This window comes from Heptranchias perlo, chromosome 6 (assembly GCF_035084215.1).
Source record: "Heptranchias perlo isolate sHepPer1 chromosome 6, sHepPer1.hap1, whole genome shotgun sequence".
Classification (NCBI taxonomy): Eukaryota; Metazoa; Chordata; class Chondrichthyes; order Hexanchiformes; family Hexanchidae; genus Heptranchias; species Heptranchias perlo.
In genome coordinates, this window is record NC_090330.1 from 41,813,666 (window position 1) to 41,837,083 (window position 23,418).

The 23,418-nt window shown below is 42.2% G+C and overlaps 1 protein-coding gene and 1 long non-coding RNA gene across 6 annotated transcripts; one reads left to right on the forward strand and one right to left on the reverse strand.

Moving 5' to 3' along the window:
- Positions 1-1,644: 1,644 nt before the first annotated feature.
- On the forward strand, positions 1,645-22,603 carry LOC137322509 (uncharacterized). 5 transcript variants are annotated; one of them, XR_010963146.1, is made up of 5 exons: positions 1,878-1,947; positions 4,114-4,280; positions 6,932-7,118; positions 10,503-10,659; positions 21,952-22,603. It is a non-coding gene; the product is annotated as an uncharacterized lncRNA (long non-coding RNA). The 5 variants fall into 5 exon arrangements; XR_010963144.1 differs by lacking the exons at positions 1,878-1,947; positions 4,114-4,280 and adding an exon at positions 1,645-1,721; XR_010963145.1 differs by lacking the exon at positions 4,114-4,280 and having other exon boundaries at positions 1,867-1,947.
- LOC137322616 (interleukin-13 receptor subunit alpha-1-like) lies at positions 17,720-18,883 on the reverse strand. Its single transcript, XM_067985522.1, is given in 3 exon segments — positions 17,720-18,221; positions 18,224-18,505; positions 18,508-18,883. Coding segments are annotated over 3 exon segments (1,044 nt in total). The 3' UTR covers positions 17,720-17,835.
- Positions 22,604-23,418: the final 815 nt, after the last annotated feature.

Below are 23,418 nucleotides of genomic sequence, written 5' to 3' on the forward strand. Positions count from 1 at the left end.
TAGATAGCGAGGCCAGACGTAGTCCATCAGCTTGACAAAAGAGATCCTGACTGACCTGACCTGACATCTTCGACTTTCTGAGGCAATGGAAAGACATTTAACCTCATCTAGAGGAAATAGTGAGTGATGTTAATGACATGGGACAATGGCAAGGTACTTAACCTCATCGAGAGGAGATGGGCTCTTATCTCTCTGGGCGGATGGCGGCCCGCCCGTTCCCAGTTGTCTCAAACAAAGGGTGAGCTGTGGGTTTAGAATATGCATTTCCCCTGCTAATCACCTTAATATACTGAGTGTCCGTGGCTATCCTCCGTAAACGTCCCTGATACGGGCTTATAATTTGTATAATATGTGTGGTTGCATACTAAATGTATTTCATGATAACATACATTGGGTAAAAACAATTCCTTGATATTTGTTACACTTTTAGCACACACCTGCATAATCTGAAACAACTTTTTTTTTCTGTGCTGAGGCACTGGATTGATGGTTTCATAGGCTAACATTCAACCATCCTCAGGTTTCTTTCCTGATCAAAAGCTGTTCGAATTAACATATACTCCCTCTTGAACTTCCTTGCTCTCATTATGTTTTCCAAGTGTTCATATTGAATTGCACGTGCTAGCTAGATTCACAATCTTTCTGAATCTAGTTGCGCTGTTCCTTATTATTTGCTTTGCCCCTCTGCTAGTGTTATCTGCATATTTGGAGTTTTTTAATGATATTCTTGTCCAAATCACTATTATGTATGAAAACATAGGAATAGGCCATTCAGCCCCTCGAGTCTATTCCACCATTCTATTAGATCATGGGTGGTCTTTACCCATCTTTGATCCATATCCCTGATACCCTTACCTAATAAAATTCTACCAATCTTAGTCTTGAAAATTTCAATTGACCCAGCATCCACAGCCTTTTGGGGGAGGGAACTCCTACTACTCTTTGTGTGAAAAGTGCTTCCTTATTTCATTCCTGAATGGCCCAGCTCTAATTTGAAGGTTGTGTCCCGTCATTCTGGACTTCCCCACCAGAGGAAACAACTTCTCTGTGTCCACCCTATCGAATTCTTTAATCATTTTAAACACCTCAATTAGATCACCCCTTAACCTTCTAAACTCAAGGGAATAGAAGCCAAGCTTATGCAACCTATCCTCATGATTTAACCCTTAAAGCCCTGCTATCATTCTGGTGAATCTGAGCTGCATAGCTTCCAAGGATCTCAAACTTACCCTCAGTGTGAAAACTTTTCATTTATGGCTACCCTCTGTTTCTTTTAAAAAATATAACTTTTAATTTTTAAGCTGATTTTGTATCTAGCATCATGCTTCCATTTTAGTAATTCCTTACCTACGTCATTAATTTCCCATGTGAAGTCTTGCCTAAAGCTTTCTGCAAATCCACATATATAATATCAATTGCATTTCTTCTCTTTATCATGTCAGTAGTAGCTCCAAAAAACTCTATCGATTTAGTTACAATTATTCCCTTATTGTGAATACAAGGGCTTGGATTTTAAGTTGGAGCCAGGAAGAGAGCGGGGTGGGGGTGGGGGGGATTGGGAGAGAAGTTCATCGGACACGGAAGTGAAGTTGGCGGGTCGGAATCTGAGATCGCAAGGATAAAAATTTTACTTCCGGTTTCACGCCCGGCAGCCAGCCAGGTTGACAAGCTAGCTGCCTGTCGGGCAGGAAAGCAGCCAGGGAGAGTTCAGAGTCTTCGGGGTTTGTATGGGGGAGGTCAGGGAGAGATCGGGATCTTTGCTGATTGGATGGGGGGGGGGGGGGCGGTGTCAGGGAGAGATCGGGATCTTTGGCAGTTGGGTGGGTGGGCCAGTCGTGCGGGGGAGGTGAGCAGTCAGCCTTTGCTGGAGGGTCTTGGACATCGGGGGGGAATCTCGGACATCGGTGTGGGGGGAGTCAGTCGATCACCGGATTCCGATCGCGGCAGGTAAGCTGGTTGGGCCTGGAGGAAGCACTCCTGCTCCTCCTGACCCACAAGCAGTGCAATAAAGACACTTACCTCATGATCCAGCCCTTCTTGCCTTCTTTTACCTGCTGAGATTCAAAAGCCCCGGGAAACACGCGCTGGAGGCGTTAAATTTAAACGTCAGTAAAATTCAATCTCATAAGGACGTTAATTGCTGCGATAACTACCTGCCCGCCTGAACTAATTAAGGTCCCGACTTTGGCGAGTAGGTTACTCACACGCATCCAAACGCCGCCGTTAAACCCGGAAGTGGGTGCGTGGAGCTGGGTTGCAGTCGTGTTGGAAAAATCAATTATTTTAATTGCCCACCTGCCCCCATCCCACCCGTTCTTGGGGGTTAAAATAATTCCCCCCTAGATGTCCATACAAAAGTTATGTTTCAAATGCTTTAGATATGATATCAATAGTGATCGGGGTCAAACAGAATCTGTCACTCATTTCACATACACTCTAAAAATAGAAACCCATCTCATTCATATCATCAGGTGCACTGGGGAATCTGGCCCATCGCTTTTATTATTTCATATTTTTCACTTATATAGGAAGTTTTCATTTTGAACAGACCACTGGTTAGTGGGATTGACCTATTGCCATGACCAAAAAAGTGACTCCATTCAGCTTAGTTGCTGGTTTGTCCTTTTAGTCTTCTGTCATTGCAGTCATGGATGGTTTGGTAGGTCTACCTTTGGGGCTAAGAGGAGGAGCAGCCAAGAACACAGGAGAGAGCAGAAGCAGTTGGGAGAAGAGGGAGGAGGAGGGCATTGTGTAGGAGACCATATCTGCATGGTGTTGCCATGCACCTGCTGCTCTTATCCTTCTAGATGGTGGAGGTTGCTGGTATGGGAGGTGCAGCAGTGTATCCTACAGTGCACACTGCAGTCATGGTACACCAGTGGTAGAGGGAGTGGATGGTTAAGCCAGTGGATGGGGTGCTGATCAAGTGGACTGCGTTGTCCTGGATAATGTTGAGCTTCTTGAGTGATTTTGGAGCTGCACTCATCCATGTTAATTGTATGATTTATATCAATAAGTGTTAATTGTATTCAGGCGGCAGGTATCAATTGTGGACTCTCTTTTATCCTTTTTATAGGAGAGCTTATCTAGGGTGTGGAGTGTGTATATGTAAGGGGAATCTCTGTGAATAAAGGCTTGGAAACAACTAAAGACCAGGGTATTCTATCTTTCACCACATGGCTATCCAATTTTAACAATCCAGGCAAGTGGAGAGTATTCCATCGCACTCCCTCCTCTCTTAAGACTCTCCTTAAAACCTATCACTTTGATGAAGCTTTTAGACACCCCTCCAAATACCTCATTTAGCTCAGTGTAATTTTTTTGTCTGATTAAGATTCTGTGGAGTGCTTTTCCTACATTAAAGATGCTATATATGTTGTTGCTGCTACAGCTGCTGCTGTTGTTTTTTTAGCTTCCAGACCCAATACAGTTATCCCTGGGCATGTCCATGCACCAATATCCTGCCCTGTTACTGTTCCTTGTTGTGGAAGAGACATTCCAAGAAGAGTGGAAATTCTTCCTTGTGGCACTCAAGAGAATGGCCTTTGGCGACACACTCAGGAGGTGGTTTACAATCCTGTATTCACAACCCACATTCTACATTCATTTTTGAGCACCAAACTTCAGGAAAGATATATTGGCCTTGGAGGAGGTACAATGCAGATTCACCAGAATGATACCAGGGCTTAGAGGGTTCATAATTTTGGGTTGTATTCCCTCGAGTGCAGAAGGTTGAGGGATGATCTAATTGAGGTGTTTGAAATAATACAGATTCAACAGAGTATATACAGATAAACTATTTCTTCTGACAGGAAAATCCAAGAACAAAGGGGTATAATCTTAAAATTAAATCTAGGCCATTTAGGAGTGAAATCAGGAAGTGCTTATTCACACAAAATGTAGTGGAAATCTGGAATTCTGTCCCCCAGAAGGCTGTGGATGCTGAGCCAATTGCATTCTAAAAGCACAGTGAGTAGTTTAGTCCCCAGGGAACTTCAATGCAGAAGTGGTACACCCTCTGTAAAGATTGCAGTCTTCATTAGAGCACTTGGGGACAGCAAGGGGAGGCTGCACAGATTCTTTCCTTGATCCCTTTGCATTTTATCCACTCAGGCATGGCTCATCCTCATCTGAAGTCCCTCTTGCCAGAACTATGAGCAGTCACAAGCCAGCTGTACCAACAGAACACTATGACAGGGTAGCATCTCGCTGGAGTGCTGTGAATTTTTCACAGGAAGGCCTTCTGGAAGTGGTGGAAAACAGGAGGGACTGACTCCTAGGTGATGATGCACAGATCTCCTGGTGTCTTCTGCCTTGCTGCCTTATTCTCCTTGCCCCCATAAGGATGGCATAGAGAAGTAAGCCCATGGGGAATCCATACCTTCTTCAGAGTCATTCTGAGCATGTGGTGGGGGGGAATGTTGAAAATGTAGGGGCAGGGTTAGACTGTAGCACTGTAGGTTAGGTCAAGTGCAAGTCTCATTGAGTAAAACTGGGAAAAAATGGGATGAAAAAGCATCTATGAAGCCAGAAAGCAGCAAGGAAATAAAAGGGGCAAAGAGCGTGTAGGAGAATAGATTAGCAGGTAATATAAAAGGGAACCCAAAATGTAAAAAATTTCTGATGACACAAAACTAGGAGGTTTGGCAAACATTGAGAAGGACTCTAAAAGACTTCAAGAAGACACAGACAGGTTGGCAGAAGAGGCGGACAGTTGGTAGATGCAAATTAATGTGGGCCTATACCTGCTGGAGTTTAGAAGAATGAGAGGTGATCTCATTGAAACACTCAAGATTCTGAGGGGGCTTGACAGGGCAGATGCTGAGTGGTTATTTCCCCTATCTGGAGACTCTAGAATTAGTGGGCATAGTCTCAGGATAAGGGGTCAGCCATTTAAGACTGAGATAAGGAGGAATTTCTTCACTCAGAGGGTTGTGAATCTTTGGAATTCTCGAACTCAGAGGGCTGTGGATGCTGAATTGTTAAGTATATTCAAGGCTGAGATCAATAGATTTTTGGACTCTAGGGAAATCAAGGGGTATGGGGATGGGGCGGGAAAGTGGAGTTGAGGTAGAAGATCAGCCATGATCTTATTGAATGGTGGAGCAGGTTTGAGGGGCTGTACGGCCTACTCCCGCTCCAATTTCTTATGTTCTTATAAATGTGAGGTAATTTGTTTTGGGACGAAAAACGAGGACCTCCAAAGGAATTCACCATATATGAAACAATTTAAATGACAGCAGCCTCGAAGAATAATGAAAAAATGCAGAAATGCCTGAATATCCAGGGAAAAAAACAAATAATGCATGGAGCAAGATGCCAGCAATATGACAAAAAAAAACAAAGGCCACAGAATTACTTGGCTGCTCCAGTAGACTCCCGCTGTACATTCAGTGAGAAGCTGTCAGAATGGCTGCAAACTAGGCCAGGGTGCCCAGATAGGTCAGATTGTTCTTCCACTAACATTTCCAAGGTCTTCAGCGGGAGGGGTGGGGGGATCTACAGAAAAGCCCCCAAACTACAAATGGCTTGCTTTTGAAGGCCCTTTCAACTGAAACTTGTATGTCCGTTTTAGAAGCCTTTTGAGCAGGCCAGATCCCAAGACTCCTATGAGTTCATTTTGTATAGACGAGGTTCATGTTGTAGGAGAAGACTCACCCAAAGTTGCAAGACTTGGCTCGGGATTGGTGTTAATAAATTTGAATATTTTAATGAGGCTTGTGCATGCTTCGTTTTCTGCTTCCAAATCAGTCCCAGCAAAATGTGGGCACAACGCATTGGACATTGACCTACCATGCCTGACCTGTTACTAGCGAGGCCCCGCACCACCAGTGGGATCTTGCAAAATCAGCCTATTAGATATAAATCATATAACAATAGATTATAAACCAGTGGCCTTGATCATCAGTGAATGGTGTTAGCAGCCAATAGAACAGAGACTGTTTCTAATATCACAAAGTTCAAGATATAACCTGACAGAATGAATGAAAAAGTTTCCCTGTGGCCATTCATCTAGAAACCCTGAAGATTGTTCTCCCTTAGTTAAACTCTTACTAATACTGACCATGCATACCAGCTAGTTATTGGACTTACTGTTCAGATTAGACAGCTAAATGCTTCATAAGGTCAGAAAGCACTATACTTAATGAGTGAGTGGAGGTATTTGCTGATCTGGGAATTTCCAGCTGGCATCTGTCTTGTACACTGCTCCTTTGAATTGTGCAGCTGAATTACTAACTTGCCATTTTCCTGCCCAAGGATCAGTCTGTCACCACTTTTCTTGAGACCTGAAGCTTGTAAATGGGCCACTCCCAATGCTGATGGATTAACTCAATGTATCTCACTCTTAAATAAATGTTAGTTCAAAAGATACAATAAACAATATTGACAGCAGCAATTGAGCTACAGAGTAAACTATTGCCTCTTGGTTAATAAAAGTGACATTCAGTGTGAAATAATGCCCTCCTCCTTCAGCTTTATACACTGCAACATGCTTCCTTAAGGTAATAGTTTATTGCTGTAGCCTTGCGTATTGTCAATAATTGAAAAGTGTTCGTCTATCTATGTTAAACAAAGGCCTAGAACTTCCATTCCATTTTCTGCATAATTTCAGTATATAATCAGGGCAAGTAATCTTTTTTGGCAGAAGCCATTTCTGTTGGTTTCCTACCCCAAAATTTATTCCCCCGAATTCCCTCGGTTTTTTTTGGCCCTTCTCATGACCTGCGAGTGAGTCCCGAGTGAGCTCATACGATACTTACCTTAATATTCATAAAGCACTCGGGGTAAGTTACACGGGGTAAGGCGCAGCTGTTGCCAACATCTGGTGAGACAGGCAGAAGTGAGGAGTTTCAGATTGTGATGCCTATTATTTGCTACTGTCCAGTTCTCAGCGATATCCTCACTCTTGTCCCTTTCCTCTTTCCTCTAGGTCTTTCTCAACAGCTAGAACCCCCTGAAGAAGACACCTCAGTGGAAGAGAATCCTTTGGAGGAGGCACCATCATGCAATCCATCACTCCCAAGCACCAACACAGAGATTACACCATGGCTGGGTTAAAGAGTGAAATAAAAGGGTCTTCACGTGGTGAAACACCCAGCAGTGGTGAGCAGCAGCAGGTACTGATGGCAGGGACAACCTAGGAGACAGTTCTTCAGAGGTTGAGGTCCTCTCCCAGCTCTGCTGAGGAGGACAGAGATGTGGATTTCAGGGGCTCAGCAATGAGAAGAAAGCAAGCAGTTAGTATTAGAAGGCCTGCCAAGTAGTTTCCCCACCATAGCTGAAAGTGTGGAGGAGTCAGCTTCCAGTCTGTGTGGTGTCATCTCCCAGGGAATCAACACTCTGCAGTCTACCTTGGAGAGTGTAGCCACCTTCAGGGACGCTGCAGCCAGGCGCTCACAACATAAGTCAATGTTCACAACCTTTCAGCTTAGGTGAAAGTTCAAACGGCTTTTCAGGTAAAGGAATTGAGGGGGTCACTGTAAGTGTTGCTCTGTCAACTGCACCCTGGCCTGTCTAGCTGCAGTGCATTCTGCTGGTCCCCCTTCTTGTGGTTCTCCCTCGCCTTCACCAATTCTTCCTCATCTGATGATGGCTTTTCTTGTGGCTGTGTCTCCTCCAACCTTATTTGCATTGCCAAATTGTGCAGAATGCATCAATCTACAATGATGTGGCCCACTGGGCCTTATTGTAGGGAGTCCTCAGAGCGATCAAGGCACCTGAATCTTTGCTTCAAAATGCCAATGGTATGCTCTATGATGTCCCTGGTGGTCTCATGGCTCTCATTGTACCTATATTGCTCAGGCATGGTGGGGTTGCAAAGGGGTTTCATCAGCCATGTGTGGAGGGGGTATCCCTTGTACCTTAGCAACATCCTCTGGCATTCCTGGATGGGTGGAAAAATGGGGGGGGGATGTGGAAGAGTGTTGCGAATGAAGGAATCATGGCAGCTACCAGCAAAACTGATGCAGGCTTGCATTATCCTTCTCTGGTGATCACACGCCAGTTGTACATTGATAGAGTGAAAGTCCTTGCTGCTGACATAAGCTGCTGGCATGTCTTTTGTTGCCCAGCTACATGAGTTTTGTATATTATGCCTTGGACATGAGGGAAGATGGCACTAAAGAAAATCCCAGAGCTCTCTCATTCTGGCTGTTGGCATCCACCGTGAAGATTAATGTACTGGTTTGCTCTGGCAAGGAGGGCATTGGTGACCTGTTTGTTGCAGTTGTGCACTGGAGTCTGGGAGAGGCAGGTGAAATCCCCTGTAGCAACATGGAAGGAGCCTGTGGTGAAAAATTTAAAGGTGGTGGTGACTTTGAGAGCCTCTGGCAAAGCATGGCCCTCCTGGTCCAACAGACTGCAGGTTGTGCTGCAACAGGCTGCATAGGTCAGCGACAGTCTGCCTGGTGAAGTGCAGCCTCTTGACGCAGTGCTCCTCAGAAATATTCAAGTAAGTAGTTCCTGGCCCATAGACTCTGTGGGCTGGGTAAGGCCTTCAGCAAGCAGCCCCCCTCAACTGCTGTCTTCTAAGAGGCCCATCTGCTGCTTGTTCTGGTTTATCAGGCTGCTGCTGCTACTGCTCCTCTTCCTCCAACTGTTTGCACATCCAAAGAACTGATGGAAAAACAGCATCCATGCTAAGCAGTGAGTGCTTAATGATAGTAGGTAAGGGGGAAACCATTAGAAAGAAGCAAACTGGCAGCTGAGAACTTGCTTGGAAATCCACTACTCACAATGGTCTAATGACCTAAGTGCCTGCAGGTGAGTGCCCTTTTAAATACAACTTCCAGTCATGTCAGTCACTTTATGAAGCCAATGCCACTAATGCTGGTTTGCCGCTGGGTGGGATCTGACCCGCCCAGTTAAAATCATGTTGGGACCTATCTGACCTTATGGGACCCCTATTTGAATATATTCATGAGGCACCTGCCTCTTTCTGATGGGTGCGTTTCTGACCTCAGTCGTCTGCAGTGTCAAAATGGCAGTCAGCAAGTTTCAGGCGGGAACGGGACAATAAATCGATTTTCCTGATTTTAACCACTCACTTGCCTAAATTCCTGCCTGGCGGGTTGGGTTAATATCTGGGCCAAGCATAAGAATTTGAAATTTGAGGTGTTAGAAGATCTGGAGCCAATGTAAGTCAGTGAGGACAGGGGCGATGAGTGAATGGGACTTCATACGGGATAGGATAAGGACAGCAGAGTTTTGTATGAGCTGAAGTTTATGGAGAGTGGAGAACGGGGGACCAGCCAGGAGAACTTGGAATAATCAAGTCTGGAGGTGACAAAGGCATGGATAAAGGTTTCAGCAGAAGATTGGCTTTGGTAGAGGTTGGAGCAAATGATGTTACAGAGGTGGTGGTAGGTGATCTTTGTGATGGAGAGCTTATTGGATCAGAAGCTTAGGTGGGGGTTGAATAGGACTGCTAGGTTATAGAAGAGTGATCAAGGGTATCACAGAGGGACTGATCCCCCTGGAAAGCATAGATGGGAAGGGAAGTTGTACTTGGTTGTGGGATCCTGTATGTGGTGGAAATGGCAGAACAAAAGAACATAAGAAATAGGAGCAAGAGTAGGCCTTATGGCCCCTTGAGCCTGCTCCACCATTCAATAAGATCATGGTTGATTTTCTACCTCAACTCCACTTTCCCGCCCTATCCCCATATCCCTTGATTCCCTTATGAATTTTGGAGGCTAGTGGGTGGAAGTTGAGGACAAGGTGATCCTATCATTATTGTGAGAGGAAGGGGAGGGGTGAGAGCAGAGGCACAGGAAATGGGACACAGACAGTTTCCTGTTGTGAGCAAACCTTATAAGATGATAAAGGAGGACATTTCAGAAGCTCTAGTGCAAACAATGGAGTCATCAAAGCATATGTGACCGAGAGACATTTACCTTATCTAAATACTGTACAAACAATACACACAAGGAGCTGATCTTTCAGTAAAATTCAAACTGGATCTTTCATCAAACATTCTTTAAAAGGTTATAGGGATTTTGTTGAATGCAGTAACAAGCTGAGTTTGAACTGACAATCTGTACCACATCAAACCTTTTTGACAAATCAGAAGAGAAAATCATTAGAAGAAGATTGCTGTAACACAGTGTCATTGCCACAGGGCTTTTCTGCAAGTCAGCTTCATGTCTCAAAAAAAACCTCTGACATTTGCAGCCCGAAGAATGTAACAGAAATACATTTGTAAAGTGTCCTAGATATTTCTGAAAAACTAAACTTTATTCATTGAGTGAGAATAAAAGGCATAAAAGTGATCTACCAGTATTGGTGGAGCTTCTAATAAGGATTCCTACTTTCAATTTAGCACTGGGGATTTAGGAAAACAATAGCGAGAGAGAATTTAAGATAGGAAAAAGGAAACCGTATAGAGAATAACATTTAGGGGCAGAAATTGCTTGGAGTGGCTAACCAACACTACTCACCGCTCCATAGATATATACTAACCCACTAACCACTGTCTTTTCGTTGGCCACTTCCTTGAACAGGGAACGGAGAAGAGCCCAGCGTCAGTTCAAGTGAAGCTAAGACCCTGGGAGAAGCGAAAGGATCACACTCTCCCCTCGGCCAATCAGATTGCAACATTTTTAACATGCTGCGTTCACTGTCTCTGCAGACTTGGTGCGTTAAACCAGGAAGTGAAAGGTACAACAGTAAAATCAGTTATAGACAGTAAAAACAGAGAGGGTAAGAAATAATTGAATTCAAAGAGACAGAAAAGTTTTTTTAAAATTTCTAATTTTTAAAAAAAAATTTTAATGACCAAGGAATAATGAGACTCCACATTTTTAAAAGTTAATTTTTAGTTGTTTGGCAATCATTAAGACTTACGCGCTGTTTAAACTTAGTTTAGAGCTGTATTTTTAAGTGTACCTGTTGGGTGGCATAATTAGTTACTTTTTAGCTGGACAGATAAGCAAGTTTGCACTTTTTCAATGATTTCTCTGACTGCACTGTGCGATATACCTTTAATTCGAAGCTGTCATATTGCCGGTGAACCAGTAGGAGATCTGTTGAGCTCTCCATTATTTCGCGAGCGATTTCTGCCCCTTAAAGTTCATATTTTTGATCTAATTTCATAATTCAACTTGATTTTTTTTAAAGGAAATAAAAAGGAAGAGATGTATTGGCAGTATCAGTGAAGACGTTAGAAAGCAAAGGGAATACCACGTGATAATTTATGTAATTATTCATTACTATTGCTCAAAGCTTGGCGTCTTCTTCAGTGTAATTAGTTCTCTGAGGAAATACTGACAAATGTGGGTCAATTCTAGGTTGATTGTAACTTCTGAGACATTAGATTCACCTCATTAAGCACGCAGGGTGCGACTGACTAAGGCAGGCAGATACAAGAAATACACTTAAAAAAACACTACAGGCTTTGAGCAATACAAATTATTAACTACTAGATTACCGGTAGAATTTAATTTACTTTCTAAAATCCTCAATGATACTTCCAATGCATTTCTTTTTATTTATTTTTTAAAACCAAAAGGTACCATTTTTGTGCAAAAGCTATGCCAAGCACATTTTTACAAATGAATTGAAGCTTTGTGAGTAAATGCTGTAGATTTGGGGGTTTATGTTACATAAAGAAAAAAGGATATATACCATGATTGGATCTTAGTTCCTATCAGCTTTTAATCCAATATTACCAAGTCAATTAATTACATATCAGGACCGGTTAAAGGTTCTACCTTACAAGTAAATATATGTAAGGAATCTTACAACACCAGGTTATAGTCCAACTGTTTTATTTGAAAATCACAAGTTTTCGGAGGCTTTCTCCTTCCTCACCTGACGAAGGAGAAAGCCTCCGAAAGCTTGTGATTTTCAAATAAAACAGTTGGACTATAACCTGGTGTTGTAAGATTCCTTACATTTGTCAACCCCAGTCCATCACCGGCATCTCCACATCAAGTAAATATATAGCATCTGAGAATGAAGTTAATAGCACAGGATGATCACTGACATGATGGAAAACCAATATGGGCATTTTCTAAAATGCCAAGAGCTCAGAAAAAGACAGAATTACTTCCCATTTAAAAAATGAATCATAATGGACAAATTGATTTACTTGAGAAATTCCATCCACTGCATCTCATATTGATATCTCCTGAGCACTATATTTTATCACAGTACAAAAACTTCATAGGGAAAAGAAACTGGAATTTCTACCTTTGTTTTAAACAAAAGGTTAACATAGTGTGTATGATTTAAAAAGCATTTCAGAATAAAGGGACCTCCTTGATGAAGCTTTGTATCTGACCAAATGATAGTCACAAGATCACAGGATGGGTTCAGATAAAGAAGGTCCTTCAACCCATTTGATTTTATCCTTCCAGGTTATCCCAGGGAATTTCAAGCCTGCTAATAACAATTTCCGACTAAAATGGAGGTGTAAAATTTCTGAGCGGGTTCCCCAATCTCTCGCCATAATTTTGGCAGGAGATCGGTGGAAACCCCAGAGAAATGGTATAAATGGCCATTCACTCCGCTTCTCCGGGGTTCTCACCAAAGTTGTGACAGGAGATCAGGAGAACTCTCATGGAAATTCTACCCCAGGGAATCTAACATAGGTTAGGAATAGAATAGAACAATAAAAAAGAATAGAATAAAACAAAATAGAATGGAACAGAATGGAATAGAAAAATAAAGAAGAATAGAACAGAATAGAAAAAATAAAAAAAAGAATAGAATAGAATGGATAAAATAGAGTGGAACAGAGCAGAATAGAGTAGAATATAATATAGAAAAAGAACAGAACAGAATAGAACAGAACAATATAGAATAGAATAGATTAGCATTCACCATCCTGTAGAGGGGCTGGAGGGATTTCACCTCCTGGTGTTAAATGATATCATTACTGTACTCCATGGAAACCGAAAGGAAAAAAGACTATTGGACGAAATTGCTGGGCTGTGCTGGTGTACTCTATCGCAACTGCAGCAGGAATGCAGCGAAAAGGCCTGGAATTTGTCTATGTCGTGAAGTCAATGGAAAATAAAATTGGGCAAAGTGTAAAACGGGCTGCTGATTTGCTATCGCCCATTTTGCGCTACTGCCCAAGTTGAATTCCATCTGCATTAAGTCTTGCTGAAGGCTGGTTCCACGTGGTGCCTGCAGCCCTCCACTGCCTTGTCCAAGTGGCCACTCTCCCAGTGCGTCACCAGACTATTTTAGCATGGAGAGCATGAAAGCTAAATCTAATCTTTTTCTCACCTGACATCCACAGAGATGCACCTTACGATAGGAGTTACTGGATAGTGATCAGGAATGGGCAGCCTGATTGATTTTCTCCCCTTCCGAGCCCATGGGCAAAATGGCCAAGTGCCATTGTGCTTTCCCAGCATATTATTTGCACCACAGTGCCTGATGCATGTTGACACTATGGGTGCCGTAGTTCATTAGTCTGGGTTCAAATCCCCTGTTTTGTATTAGTTTTTTTTTAAAAGACCTAGCTGAGATCAACTATTCAAGATAGACCAGGAATGAAATCTGTGACCTTCTGATCTGCATGCCTTAGTGCCACATTGGCAGTGTCATATCCACTAGGCCACTGGGGAATTTCTCCAGACATCATAGCTGCCGTAAATGTTTCAAAGTCCAAAATAGCAACGCCAAATGGATAGGTCACCATTCTTGAGGATCTGCAAATGGATTTGTCTGACACTCCCATTAATCTTGAGTTAGTGGTGTGCTGCTGATGTACACCTATGTGAGAAATTGAAAAAGAATTTAAAATACACTGGACCAGTGCCAGTGCCTGTTTTATACAGGTACAGAGCTCCAACAGGATTGTTTAGGAACCGAGACTGCATTATGGGCCCATGACATTAACAATTTTCATGAGTCCTTAATGATTCTAGCGCACACTTGGTGTGCAGGCCCTCAGTATCACAGGTGCTTTCCCAGCACATTATTTGCACCACAGTGCCTGATGCATGTTGACACTATGGGTGCCGTAGTTCATTAGTCTGGGTTCAAATCCCCTGTTTTGTATTAGTTTTTTTTTTAAAGAAGATTCAATTTTTTCCTCTCCTAATAATAGATCATCTGCTGCTTCTGGGAGAAATAAATTTTAAAACATAAAGGAAAATAGCTCATTCCCAAATGCCAAATAGAGAGTAGTTTTCAATAAAATTGAGGCAATGTCCTTTCCTTTTTAGGTGAGAAAACTGCAGTGCCTATTATTCATAATCAATTTCAAAATACTGAAAAATACACCAAGTAAAGCAATAAATCTTCAAAGAACTTGCACCACCAGAAGAGGAGGAGAGAGAATATTACACACAGCAGCTGGCTTATGGGAAAATTGTAGATACACTCCGTGCAATCATTTGTCCATCGATGGAGAGAATATTATGGGCTGTGCACCAAGGATTTTCTGATAAGCTGCTATGTGTGCAGTTCCACTGGTGGTGTGGGATTTTGGAAAGTTTCACCCAAAGTTTTCTTGGGCGTCATGCCCCCAGACCTCCCCTCCCCCTCTAGAAAATAAATCTTGTGCTTTCAATAATTGCATCCTCCTTCAGGCTTTCATGTACTTGTCCTTTTTTATCCAATGCATGATGGCACATTAGGTATCAGCCTTGGCTCAGTAGTAGAACTCTTGCTTCTGTCAGAAAGGGGTCAAGACCCTCTCTGGAGACTTGTACACATAATCGAGGCTGATTCTTCAGTGCTGTACTGTCAGAGGTGCCATCTTTCAGATGAGATGTTAAATTGAGGCCCAGTCTGCTCTTTCAGGTGCATATAGAAGATCCCATGGCATGCTTTGAAGAAGAAAAGGGGTGTTCTCCTGGTGTCCTGACCAACATGTATCACCCAAATCACTCATGGTCATTTATCTTGTTGCTGTTTATGGATCTTGCTGTGTGGAATATGGCTGTCACATTTCCCTACATTACAACAGTGACTATACTTCAAAAATACTTCAGTAGTTGTGAAGTGTTTTGAGATGTCCTGAGGTTGTGAAAGGCACTATATAAATGCAAGTTCTTTCTATTACGTATACCTGCATTTTAAGTTATAAGCCCACTTCACTTTAAGTCTAATTACTTGTTGACATAAATCATAGGCTCATATTCAGGGCTATTTTGTGTTGTTATCTTTTTGGGGTGGTGTTTCAGCTTTTATATGTGTTGATCAAATGTTGCTAGTTTTCTAGGTTGGGCATGCATACATTTGAAAGAGTGATGCAGATCTCTTTCATTCTCCCTTTGGTTGCCACCATTGAATGCCTCTTTTGTACATTTTTCACTTTATTACATTGCTTCACCTTTTTTGACTGATCTTTTCTGCAATTTCCTTCGGCACGTGTAAGGGCACGTTGCCGGTTATTGGATTCGAATCCAAAATAAGCTGTTTGCTTCTGGACTTCCTTAATTAACAGATTCCCACCCTACCTATGATGTTTTCTTTTTGTTCCTGCTCTCCCTCCCCTTTGCTAATCTCAGTCATATCATATTTTGCTAATGAATGTAGATTTCTCTTTGAGAGACATCGTTGGTGCAAGTGAATGATTTCTTTGCAAGAGTAATTTAAATCAATGTAGCACCACAGCAAATAAGGACTACAATATCTTGTTTAAAACAATCTTACAAACCTGGACCTTATTAAAGCTGTCTTCAATTGAAATATGTTCTGTCTTTCATACAGAGTCTTTGACATGGTGATCATTTATATTAGATACAGTTTCAATGTGGTTTGCTGGTTCTGTTTAATATTTCACTCATTGATAATGCTTCTGTACCTGTCCCTCAGGCAGAGTCTGACTAATATTATATATTTATGTTCTGCTTTAATCAGCTATCTCTGGATTGATGTCCAGAAGATGTTATTAAATATTAATATACAACAAGTTTCATAAAGTTTAGAAATATATGAGGAAACATTTATTTTTGAGTAGTTTAATATTGGTAACTTTGAGTGTAATCTTTTAAAAAAAGAATATGAAAATAAGGGCTTTGGCCACATTTCTTCTGATACTATTCAGGGGAAAAACAATAATTGAACTAATGGAAACAATACATGTCCCCAATACAAGCACAGACATTTGCTTAGTCCCTCTGACAACGCTGCAGGTAAATTGCTTAGTGTACTTGGAAAGGTGCTGAAAATGCACAGCTTATCAGACAGCACCTAAAACAGAAAGGTTGAGATTTTTTGGTGGGACCCTTCATTAAACTATCTGTTTCTTTCAGATGCTTACTGACTTTCATAGATTGTGATTTTTGACTATTTGGTCTAGAAGGGATTATATATTAATTTATTTTAAGGTAATGCTACTAAATTGAAATCAGCTCACAAGAGGTTAGATCCACATAACACACAAGCTTCTGGAAAGGTTACATTCATACTGAGTGTCTGTTTCTCATATGTTTCTCATATAACCACATCGGTTTGGACAATGGGGTTTGTTAAGACATTCTAGTGACATTCACACCTAATACATTGAAATGCTTTCATTAATTGAAGCCCAGAGGGGAGGGAGAGGGGTAGCTGCTCAGGGCCCATAAGTAGATGGTTGGTAGCAGACTTGATTGGCAGCTTGACAGGCCAATCCTAGATACAGAGAACTGGGAAAGGGTTGGAGGTTAAGTTTTTGGCTCTCTTTATACCTGGGACACAGGACTGACTGCTGAAATTTGGAATGGAAACAGACACAGAGGGAGAGATGTTAGAGCCCAATAATTTCAGGGATTTTGCTAGTCCGTAAAATGATTCTAGTCACTTTCAGGGGTAATATGGCTTCCTTTATTATTTTTATGCTACAATGAGAGTTATGAAATAGATTGAAAATTCACTGAAAATTGTACTCTGTTCATTCATAAATGACGTGTAAAATAAACCAACTTGTTGGTTTATAATTGGCCTTGTCACATTAGATTGATTATCAGCTCACCTTCCAGAAGAAGGAGAAATGCATGTGAGGGCACATGTGAGATTACAGTATCCTATATGCACAATGAAGGGTTCCATTGTAACATCCTCCATGTCACACTTCTGTATGTCCAGATATTGGGCAGTAAAGGTACTCTCCAGATCATAGGAGATATCGGATTCGCTTATAGGAGAGACTGATGATGTTGAATATGAGAGAATACCTAGTGCAGATCCAAAATTTGTAACACTGACCTAATGTACATTTCCAGCGTTTTCTGTTTTTAATTCAGATTTCCAATATTTGTTTAATGTTTTGCTTTGTCTTCCATCTTTATCCACCAGTTTTCTCTCCTTCCCTTCACCTTTGATGAAGGCATTGATTTCTTGCTGGTGTATGGTTCCACAGGTGCCAGTTCCCCTGTGTGTGGCAATTATACATGCATGTTTCTAGACAGTGCATATTGGCAGGCTATGCAACTGTAGAAGGCATCACCGTCAAGCTTCCCTGGCCAAATATCTTCGTGATACCTTTTCCAGCATGAGTCACTGAATAGAAATGAAGAACAGGAGCCCAGGCTAATTTTCTTTTTCCTGACCCAGGGGCACTGTGACCAATTGTAGAATCATAGAATGGTTACAGCACAGAAGGAGGCCATTCGGCCCATTGAGTCTGTGCCGGCTCGTTGTAAGAGCAATCCAGTTAGTCCCATTCCCCCGTAACCCTGCACATTTTTTCCCTTCAAGCATTTATCCAATTCCTTTTTGAAAGCCTCCATTAAATCTACTTCCACCATCCTTTCAAGCAGCACATTCCAGATCATAACTACTCGCTGCGTTTGAGTGTGAATTTTTGCGAATGAGAATTTTCTACTTGCAAGTCAGAAAAGTCAGCTGGTTTCACCTATATAAATAAAACACTGGAAAATGCACCGTTCACGATGTCACCAGGTCATAACGCACGTGATCATCATCCACAGAGATCTCCTCATCCACACACACAATGAAAGTGTCCTCCTCCGATCCCTCATTCTCACCAAGTTTCCCTCCCCTTTCTGAAGGACAGTTCAGCTGCTCCACTGTTGTCACCTTACAGATTATTTCTTCTTCCGCTTTGAAAGTCAGGCTTCCATTGGGTTGTTTATTCCATGTCGAGTAGTCTCCGTTCGAGTCTCCAAACATGCCTTTAAAAAGTTTTCCTGGATCAGGAATTGGCGGAAGGATCAATATCTGAAGCTGTTTCAAGTAGTTCAGGAGCACGATTGCAGCTGCTGCCACTAGTATTGGGATGATGATAAGCAAAACAACCTTCCAATTCCAGCTTTGCCCATGTCTTCCCCAAAATATTTTTCAGCGCTCCATTCACTCCACACTCCGTTGTCTCCACAAAAGCTGTGCTTGGCTTGTACTTGGACAATGTTCTTAACACGAGTGTTTGCGTCAATAATCTTCGCCGTTGGGTTTGTATAACTATGCAATTTCCAGCGACTGCTCATGCTGCTCCTCATTCTTAGTTGATAATTCACACACTTTTGGTTCCAGTGGGCAGGGACCTCCCAGTTTATGTCAAACGCATTGTCAGTCTTCAGTATATTTATACCCCAAAGCTTTTGCTTTCCAGATTGTAGAAGAACGGCTTTATCGTTGCACCAGCACTTACTCCTGTGACACAAGTATTCAAGTCCAATTTATCGTCGAACTCATCGCCATGAAGATGGCAACCAGCAGTCCTGCCATCTTTTGATATGTAACTGGTACAGTTCTGAATGACTTCCAGCCCATCTTGCCAGTAATGGAAGTCATAGACTGTGTCTGATGGTGCTTTATGTCCGAAGTCCCAAGTACAATTTATATATTCAAAGTTGTAATAAACACAGCTAAAGTTTCTGACAGAAGTTTCTGCATCACCTTCTTCAGGAGGGATGTATATTTCAGTCCAGTTGCTTTCTAGTGCCCTAGCTCTGCCCCAATTGAGATGGTACATGAAACGCAGAGTAGTTGGGACTTTGCCTGGTCTATATGGCCCAACTATTTACTGGATACACTCACTGAGCCATCAGGACAGCTATTCAATCTATTTTTAAATGCATGTATCTGTCACCCATTTCGGCATACATAATTTCAAGAATCAAATTGGCAGTTTCATGAAAAGAAAATTCGGCATGTAGCTGTTCTCCACAGCCTTCTTTGGCCCATATTGGTTAGACCACCGTTAAATCGCTGCTCTGTCAGTTTGATCTGCCCAGGCTGCATTACTCTATACCCTCCAGTTAGACTAAAACCTGCATGAGTCCTGAAGCTCACCAGCTCAAGACTTTAACCTGAAAAAGAGATTAGAAATCGTACCTTGTAGAGGTATACAAGACAGAGAAAATAAACCCAAAACAACACTATCAGATATGTCAGAGCAGCAGGCTGAGGGAAAAGGTTCAGCATTATGAAGGCGTTTAGCACAGATGTCAAAAATGATATCTTTACACAATGGATGGTAACAGCTGGAATATGTTGACAGGATGACACTGGACTCATTTAGGAACTAGCTAGATGCTGTAATGGCAAATTGACAGGGTTGGCATTCTAGAAAGATTAGATCAAATGGCCTTTTCTATCTTGTGAATCCTTGTTAATGTTTCAAAATGGTCCTGGAGCTTTGTTTGCTCCAACCCTAACTATAGAGTCAAATACAACTGCCCTCAGTTGCTATGGACCTGGGTAAAACATTTCTGCAGTACTTGCATGAAGTCACTTTGGAAGGCAGTATTTATAAAAGCAAGGAAATGATGTTGAATTTGTGCAAGACATTGGTTAGGCCACAATTCGAGTATTGGGAGCACGTCTGGGCACTTATTATACTGACATAGTCTCCTTGTTCCTCACAATTTGCCATGTTCCTGATTTGGTATCATCAGTAAACATCAATATCATTATTCTTTTGTCTATGCCCAAATCACTTATGGAAAGGGAAACAGATACGGTCCCAACATAGATCCCTGAACTAGACCAGTGGTCTCATCCAACCAATCTGAAAAACATCCATTTACCTCTACTCTTTATTTTCTGGGTTCGAGCCAGATCTTTATCTGTGCATCTACATTTCCTTTTATACTATGTGCCTCATTTTCACAACAAGTCTCTTATGTGGCACCTTGTTAAACGCCTTCTGAAAATCAATATATATTTCCTTTATCTGTGCATCACTAAACTCTGCCTGCCCATCACTCCCATTCTTGGTGATCTACATTGAATCCATGTCGCAAGACTCATTGAATTTGGAATCCTCTTCAAACCCTTCCATGGCCTCATTTCACCCTATCTCTGAAACTTCTCCAACCTTATATTCCCTGCTGCACCTTTGATCTTTGAACTCTGGTCTTTAGTGCATCCACCCCTCCTTTCACTATTGGTAGCTGAGCATCCAGGTGGCTTAGTCTGGCTCTTTATAACTCCTTCTCTAAACTGTTATGCCTCCAATATTTTCTCTATATTTAAAAACAGAAATACATAGAAATTACATGAAAATAGGCCGTTCGGCCCAACCACCCGCCTTGGTGCTTATCTATCACATAAGCAATCGTCCTAATCCATATGCTTTCTATGCTCCCATATCCTGTTATTCCCTTTAAGTTCAACCACCTATCTAACCTAGACTTAAATGTTGATATGGTCTCTGCTTCAACCACTAACTCCGTTGGTGCATTCGACAGCCTCGCAACCTTCTGTGTAAAATGCTTTCTCTTTCTCCCTGTCCTAAATCCCTTACATTTAATCTTATATCTATGTCCCCTTGTTTTAGATCTCTTAACCACTGTAAACATTCCATTTCTATCCAGTCTGTTCCATCCTTTCATAATTTTAAACACCTCTTTCAAATCTCCTCTTAAATCTCTGTTCTAATGAAAACAGCCCCTTCTCAAAACCCATCTTTTCCACCCAGCTTTTGGCCACCTTTCCTAACTCTTCCACCAAGTGTCCTTCCTGTATCACAGTTGTCTATTTTTTTTCTCCCCCTCCGTGAAGTGTTTTGGGACATTTTCTACATTCATTGTAAGTTCCACTACTATCAAAATGAAATAAACATGCATGTTGGTAAGAATTTTGTAATTTTTTTTCTTTGACTTCCAAATCTTCAAAATCTAATGATCTCGGAGTTGTCAAGATTGAGGCAATATTGAGTGAGAATTATGATCAAAAGTCAGTTGGAAGAGGGGGATCGGGAGCCAGTGGATCAGTCAACTGGGGCAATGAGAAACTGGTTGATTAGTCAGTTAGGAGGAGGTGAGGAATTGATGGATCAGTCAATTGAGGGGGAAATATTTCTCCAGCTCCTTTCAAATATTGAAAGCCTGGATATTTTATAGCTTCTTGTTTAATGGTACTGTAATCCACTGCAGTTTATCCAGAAATAAAACTCCCCCTATAAACCAATACATTTCTTTTTGTCTTTAAAATAACAGAGTATCTCAGCTGCAATAAAAACTTATTCCCTGGAGCTAGTCACTCCAAAAGGTGCAAAAGTAAAGGAATTATCTTACCGCAGAATCTGTTCTTCTGACAATTATACTGTAGTTTGAACATGTAATCCAGCAGACATTTTTAAGAAGCCAAGTACCAATGAGATAAAAGCCAATGTAACATTTCTTGTTTTAAAAAAAAACCTGAGCAACAGTACAAACTCTGAAGGAGACAGGTTTATTTTACTTCAAGCTGATGGTGCAGTCTCACTTTTCTCAAGTCATGCAGCTCAGGGAAAGCAAGTCATTTATATTCTGCAAAAAGAAGGTCTCTGCATAACATACTCTGGACATTTTAACAGTTATGACCTGACTGAAAAGTAAAAGATTTGTCTTGGAGTCTGAAACTCAAATGAAAGGGGCTAATTTTACATTAGCTGTAATGATAAGCACTCATGTTGCGAGTCAGAAAATCAGAGCCATTAGCAGGACCTTGTAGGTGATTGAAAAGGTGACATCTCCAAAGGAAAGGTATAATTATATACATTTTTTGATGCATCGATGATGGTAGTCAATATTTTAAAGGGATTTCTTTTCACAGATGACATTGAAATTACAGTAATGGTGCTTAAACATCGATGCAATTGTTGTGAAGCACTGCCTTACTTTGAGGATGGTACATTGGCGAGACCATGCAGACGCTGCGACAACAGATGAACGGACGCCGCGCAACAATCGCCAGACAGGAGGGTTCCCTCCCAATCGGGGAACACTTCAGCAGTCAAGGACATTCAGCCACCGACCTTCGGGTAAGCGTACTCCAAGGCGGCCTTCGAGACACACGACAACGCAAAATCGTCGAGCAGAAATTGATAGCCAAGTTCCGCACCCATGAGGACGGCCTCAACCGGGATCTTGGGTTCATGTCACGCTACACGTAACCCCACCAGCGAACAAAAGTTATCTATTTTTAATATAACGGGTCAATTGCTGTCTTTTCCTTCCGGATGTTTCTGCCTCTCTCTCTCTCTGTTTTTTTTTTGTTCTGGCCGTTTGTATATTCGGTGGCCCTGTAGGTAACACCTATCTGTCTGAACGCTTTGGTTGCCTTGGCAACGGGCAGTTGAAAAGACTATCTGTAATCACCAGGTATTGTTCTGTGATTTATAAATGCGAGAGGTTCGAGGATTTCTTGACATTCACCTGAGGAAGGAGGAAGCCTCCGAAAGCTTGTGAATTTTAAAATAAAATTGTTGGACTATAACTTGGTGTTGTAAAATTGTTTACTTTGAGGAGACAGTCGTGAAGCATAGCATTATATTATTGTGTGGCATTTAATATGCTTTGAAAAATGTCAATACTGTGCTGATTTATGTGCAGTATCATTTTCCTCATTGTTTCTTCTTCCAACCTTTCATAGCTGCCAAGTTGGGTAGGTGGGAATTACTGAGAGAACACAGAAGAACAAGGGGCTCGAATTTAGCAGGCCTGCGGGTTCCCAGCGGGTGGTCCTCCGGGAGCGTCGAAAACGCGAACGGCGAAATTAGTGGGTTGCCCACGCGATCGTAGCAGGCAACACACTAATAGGAATCAATTACCTGCTCCTCCGGGGTCCACGGCGCTGGCCTTCGCGTCGGTCGGGCTGCGCATGCGCAGTACGATCTGTCAGCTGGACGCTCTCTAGTTAAAGGGGCAGTCCTCCACTGACAGATGCTGCAACCAATAGAACAAATTGCAGCATGGAGCAGCCCAGGGGGAAGGCTGCTCCCAGTTTAATGATGCCTCACCCCAGGTATCATCAGATGGGGTGAGGAGGAGGGGGAGGACACAGATCTTCCCCCCGGCGGGCGGGAGGAAGCGGCCTGCCTCTGCCACCAAGAAGGCCTGGCTCGAGGTGGCAGAGGGGGTCACCTGCGCCACCAACATATGGCCCACCTGCATACAGTGCAGGAGGCGCTGCAATGACCGCAGTAGGTCCGCCACAGTGAGAACACGAAGTCTTTCCCCTACACTCCGTCTGCCACAACACTGCCCCCACCCCAAATCTCCTTCGGCACCGCCAACACTA